General features: G+C 30.6%; 1 protein-coding gene across 1 annotated transcript; it reads right to left on the bottom strand.

The window, feature by feature from the left end:
• Positions 1-2,375: 2,375 nt before the first annotated feature.
• On the bottom strand, positions 2,376-4,780 carry LOC137815441 (Calcium-binding EF hand family protein). The gene is made up of 6 exons (XM_068618570.2): positions 4,151-4,780; positions 3,909-4,011; positions 3,707-3,772; positions 3,357-3,512; positions 2,745-2,841; positions 2,376-2,630 (listed from the first exon to the last, which is right to left on the bottom strand). Exons 1-6 carry the CDS (start codon positions 4,656-4,658, stop codon positions 2,508-2,510), a joined length of 1,053 nt encoding a protein of 350 aa, XP_068474671.1. The 5' UTR covers positions 4,659-4,780; the 3' UTR covers positions 2,376-2,507.
• Between the last annotated feature and the right edge of the window lie 642 nt (positions 4,781-5,422).

The raw sequence follows: 5,422 nt of genomic DNA on the forward strand, positions 1-5,422 counted from the left end.
AGGTGATGTGGGCGACTCGTGGCAAAATGAGCTCCAAACTTCTCTACTAAAGTATCAAAGCAATCAATAGATAATGGTGACAACCAAGTAAACCAACTTAGAGTTATTCCTTTCAAAGTTGTTGGAATGTATACATACATACTTATTTGTATACTTACATACACAAAATGGCATCATTCCATGTATACATACTTATCTGTGTTGTGTAGATTGTTATATGCTCATCGGGATCCGAACTTCCATCGTATTTATCTGTGGTTAAATTCCTCCAAGTTTCAGGTAACGGAGTCTCTATGATGGCTTCAGAGAAAAGATGTCTCCTTACAGTGGTTCCAGCAAAAGTGCCAGAAGTCTCTGATAATTTCCGCCTAGTAACTTCAAAACTCTCTTCATTGTACACACTTTGTTGAATGCACGCTCTCGGCTGGACAGTTTCAAACGATGTTTTTAAAACTATTTCTTCATTTAATCTTCGCCTCATGTATGCGTTTTCCGCTCTCAAAATACTCAGCTCTTCTTCATTATTTTTCTTCAACGCTTCAAACTCCTGTTGTAATTGTACGAACATAACCATCGATATGTTGTTCTGATTGCCTCCCTGCTCCCCCAACTGTTCTCCTCTTTTACTCATCTTTTTTCACTTCTTCAATTAACTTGCTTCTCGGCTCCACGATAGGCGCCAAAATGTTCTTACAAGGGCCTATAAACAACTTGTTTCTTTTTAAATTGTTGATTTCTCGGTCTTCTATCTCAGTATAGGCTTTCGGTTGGCTACTCCTCTTACTTGGGCTTGGGCTTGGGCCTGGATGTAACATGTGGGCTCTCACTTCACTAAGCTAGGTCCACTGGATCTCTCGGTCTTTGGTCTCGGTATCCTCTCACGGGTGAGTGAGTGTACATGCAATGAGCTCCGATGATAAAGTCAGAATTGATTTTACTTAATAATCAGATAAACTTCACAATGCTTACCTCTTGAGTTGATCACCTATTTATAACACTTTCTTATTGTGCCTTAAACATAGTTGAGCTTTTACTCTTTGCACCTAATTTTTTTTAAACACACTCTTTATGTTTTGAGCCTTTTTAATGGATTTTGCTATAGTAACTAATTATTTATTCATTTATTATTTTTTATTTGATTTTTACCTTTCGATTAACCTTTCGACCTATACAATACACTTGTAGTTTCAATAATTTAGTTCTTAAGTTGCACATTTTTAAGATATTGTTTTGGTGAAGGTAAGAACATTATTTATCATCTAGACTTAAGGATATTATGGATTTAATTTTAAGATTAGATTATTGTTACTATTTAATTTGTGTTACACTTTAGTTCTCTACATAGAGCAAGAAATAAAAGTCAAGCATTTTTCTTTGTTTGAAAAATATTTTTCTAGAAAAAACCAATAAATATTCCTTATGAACTCATATTTATTTTGGAAACGATTTTCCCTAAAGTAGTTTATAGATATGTGTTTGTACATTTGAATATATAATTGTCATGATAATATTTGTGAAAATATTTTTAATTTCATGCACAAAAATTAGAAAATATTACTTAAACAACTGAAAATTAGAAGACACCAATTTACAATTCTAATTTGACCAATATAATTTTAAAAGTACTTTCTATTATAAAAAAGTTATATTTTTTTTAATCTCATAATGTGACGCAGAATTATCGATATATCAAAACTCATAAAAAAAAATTCTATTTTGGAAGCAAGTGAATCTCACTTGATAGTTTTGATTACGTATACCACTAAAAAATATTATTTTGAAAAAAAAATAAACTACATCTATTTTACAACCTATTATAATATAATAATATTTTAAATTAAAAATAAATTAAATATTAAAAATATTATTTTGTTGGATTGTTAAGTGAGTGTTTTTTAAATGAGTACGGTGATAATCCCTATAACTATATACAACTATTGATGATTTAAACAAAAATATAATATAAGATAAATTTATAATTAAATGAACTAATTTTAAAATAATAGTATTATTGATTATAAAGTGAATATTTATATTTTGACATCTCTACTTTGTATACAAATTTTGATTTGGTACCTTTTGAAAAAAAAATAATAATAAAAATTAAATTTATAATTTAATAATAATGTCCACGTGCATATTCATATATTTGCTCCCAGCAGTTCTATGAAATGACAGTGATTTGATAAAGAAAAAAAAAACAATTTTGTGAAATGACATGGTTTGAGTTTCTGCAATAAATTATTTCTCCTACTTCCCTTAATCATGGTTTAATAATTAAAAGTAAATGTTTAGACGAAGATTAGTAAATGCTGGTCTCACAACGTGACAATAATGGGCGAAGAAAAATTAAAAATGTTAACGACGCGCGTGCTGAGAAAAAGGGAAAATTGTTTCACTTTCGAATTGTTGGAGTTCTATATTTTACGAAACAAAAGTAAATAAGGAGAACATCTAGATTTTGCTATTTCAAATACATTAAACTTTTCTGGTTCGTTGGTTCAACATCAAAGCTCATCATGATCATCGTCGCTTTCTTGGTGCCCATCTGCATGAACTGTACTGTAGAAAATAGTTTCATGATCAAGCATCTCTTGAAGTGTCAACTGTCTATCTCCATTATCATCAGCCTGCACCATCAAACACAATCCATAATCTCTCACTTATTCAAAACTACCTTTTCCTTAAACATGTCTTCATGCAATTAGCACACCTTTAGAATTCATAGATAGGTGGTAACTAACCTCATTCATTAAATAGCATGTGAAATATTTAGCATAAGCTATCTCGCCAGGGTAGATATAAGAAAGAATTGGTAACAATTCTTCTGGTGACAAAAATCTGCCAAATATATAGTAATAGTAAAATTTTATCATAAACAGGAGTAATAATAACACTAAACCATTGCTATCATATATATATATATATATATATATATATATATAAATACATTAAGTTTTACTAAAAAAATTATTAAATAAAATCAATTTTAATAACAAAACGTAATTAGTTATTATATAAATATATTATTTTAAAAACTAAAAAATTATTGATATATAAAATAGTTTTTATTTTAATAAAATTTATAAACTAGTTTTTAAATTGGTATCTAATTAGATACTAAAATTTAGCTATTAATTATTTTATATTCTAAAGTTGTTGAGTAAAACTTTCATAACTAATTAAATATCAATTTATAAATTTTATTAATAATAAAAATTAATTTTAGATATAAAATATGAAAATTTAGTATAATTTTTTTTTAAAAATTTAGTTTTTATTTAATGATTTTTTTAGTATTCAAAATATTAAATAATTATTAGAAATTTTTTGAGAAATATGAAAGAAAAACTTACTGATCTTTGTTTACATCAAGCTGTAAAAATTTGTCTTTTGGAGAAGGTACAATTCCTCCATTAGTTTCAAAGGTCATATAACTTTCGTATGTATTGTATACATGGTTTTCAAATTCACCAAAGTTCATTTTCCCATCTTTTTCATCGTCCATGCGCCTATTTCATAAACAAAGCAAAATATAAGCTAAGTCAATATGCATGCACTGTACAAGAATTTAGGGACCCAAATTTCCAGTCCCTTCCTCATTCACAAATTTGAACTTGTTTCATAATATGGACCAATTAGAATGAAAAGGTAGTTTAAAAAACAAAAGATATTTCACTATTTCATTTAAAAAAAGAAGGCTTACTTTAGTCTATCTCTCAACATCCACTTTTGCGTTTCTTGATTTTGGCTATCTTCTGGATGCAAAAAACTGCAAAAGGAGACGGATTTCTTCGGGTCAATTTCATTGCAGAAATGTAAAACAATTTCAACATGATGTAACCCACAAATAGATGTTGAAAACAGCATAGAAAAGAGAAAAGAAAAAGTGATCAATTAATTTATACTCTCTAAGTTCGGTGAAATTCAGAAGCCCGTTGTGATCAATGTCTGCAACGTTAAATCTTTCGTTCCACCATCCTGCTTCGCCATGTAGCATATTGTTTTCCTCTGTTTTAGCATATAGTAAGAATTCAAAATGGTTAAGTAAAAACATGAAGAGGAATTTGTTTGATTCCTGAGAATGAATGAAGGTGGTTGAAGAACAGAACAGAAGAGAATAAAAACCCAATGATAAAAACCTATTTACCCATATGCTTTTGAGAAAACTGAGGTAAATACTCCTTAAAAGAAACGGCCAAATCCCCATTGTCGTCTTTGGAATCCAACTCTGCTTGCGTGAGATAATCTAATCTGTCTGTTGCTCGTTGAGTAATCCAAGCCTCTAACTCTTCGAAACCAACCACCCCATCTTTGGGTTCTCTATCTAACAAAGGGAACAAGATGATCAACCTTAACGTGGTGTTCAATTTTCCGCCAGAGGTAAGATATTGGTATGTCCCTGCAACATCAACAGGCGCAGTGGTACTGTCCAAATTGGAGGAGGTACGAGGAGAAGGTTCCTGGGGAATGGTTTTCTTTACAACCTCTCTCCCATTATTTGTCACAAGAGGGTCAAAACTCGGTGCCCGTTCAAGTAGCTTGTACCCGAACCTGCGATTGAGGCGACTCTTTGGTGCGCCCAGGCTCAATGGGGACAAGCATTTGTAGAGCAACACGGCGGTGGCTATTAGGATATAAACCACCGCCTTTGACATCTTCGGGTGCTGCCTGAGTTTTGAGGCTCTCAGGGAAGAAGCTATGAAGAAGGAACAAGAAATAAAATATGGAGAGAAGAATGAGAGGGAAATACGGTTATTGATGGTTGGAGGCAGTTTAATTAGGGAACATAGAATCCTGTTCGAATGAGAACACCTGAACTAAACTTGCCCGATTTTGCAATGTTTATTTATATAACAATTTTCAAGCACACATGAATGGCTCTAAATCCTTTTGCTTGCATTAGCAATTACCAATGTCATATCTACTCATTGTTTTTCAATTAACCTTATCTACGTGTCCCCATATCTTTTTTTCTCCACTGTTTCTAATAATTTTGTAAACGATCAAGCCAAATTGAATTGTAATTTCAAATCATGTGTGTCATTGCTTGTCTGTGGTAACCTTAAAGATATTGTGGGGTTGTCTTAGTTCTCCAATTAGATCATTTTGTGTTAATAACCTTTTGCTACTATAAATATGTGTTTGATTTTACTTTATAAAATGTAATAACAAGTTGTCTCTAATGTTAAATTGGAACATTTTGTATGACGTAACATCCTTGTAAGAACGATTGTCACATAAAAGTGCCATGTCACAGTCAAATTATTAAAAAAAAAATTCTATAAATGTTTTAAATTAGTTCCTCAAATCAAATTGTAACTTTTAATCGTTATATATTTGCAACTTTTTTTTTATTATTTAGTCCCTGTTTGGAATTTATGGACATGGAAAAAGAAAAAAAAGTCACAAAGTAAAACAT

Source organism: Phaseolus vulgaris, chromosome 1 (assembly GCF_051622355.1).
Source record: "Phaseolus vulgaris cultivar YP4 chromosome 1, ASM5162235v1, whole genome shotgun sequence".
Classification (NCBI taxonomy): Eukaryota; Viridiplantae; Streptophyta; class Magnoliopsida; order Fabales; family Fabaceae; genus Phaseolus; species Phaseolus vulgaris.

What these genes read in the sequence shown, in the direction of transcription:
- LOC137815441 (XM_068618570.2), bottom strand. Translation starts at nt 4,658, where the DNA reads ATGTCAAAGGCGGTGGTTTATATCCTAATAGCCACCGCCGTGTTGCTC. An exon ending in AATTTCACCGAACTTAGAGA is followed by an intron (nt 3,773 to 3,908) that starts GTATAAATTAAT and finishes CTCCTTTTGCAG; the next exon opens with TTTTTTGCATCCAGAAGATA. An exon ending in CTTGATGTAAACAAAGATCA is followed by an intron (nt 2,842 to 3,356) that starts GTAAGTTTTTCT and finishes TATATTTGGCAG; the next exon opens with ATTTTTGTCACCAGAAGAAT.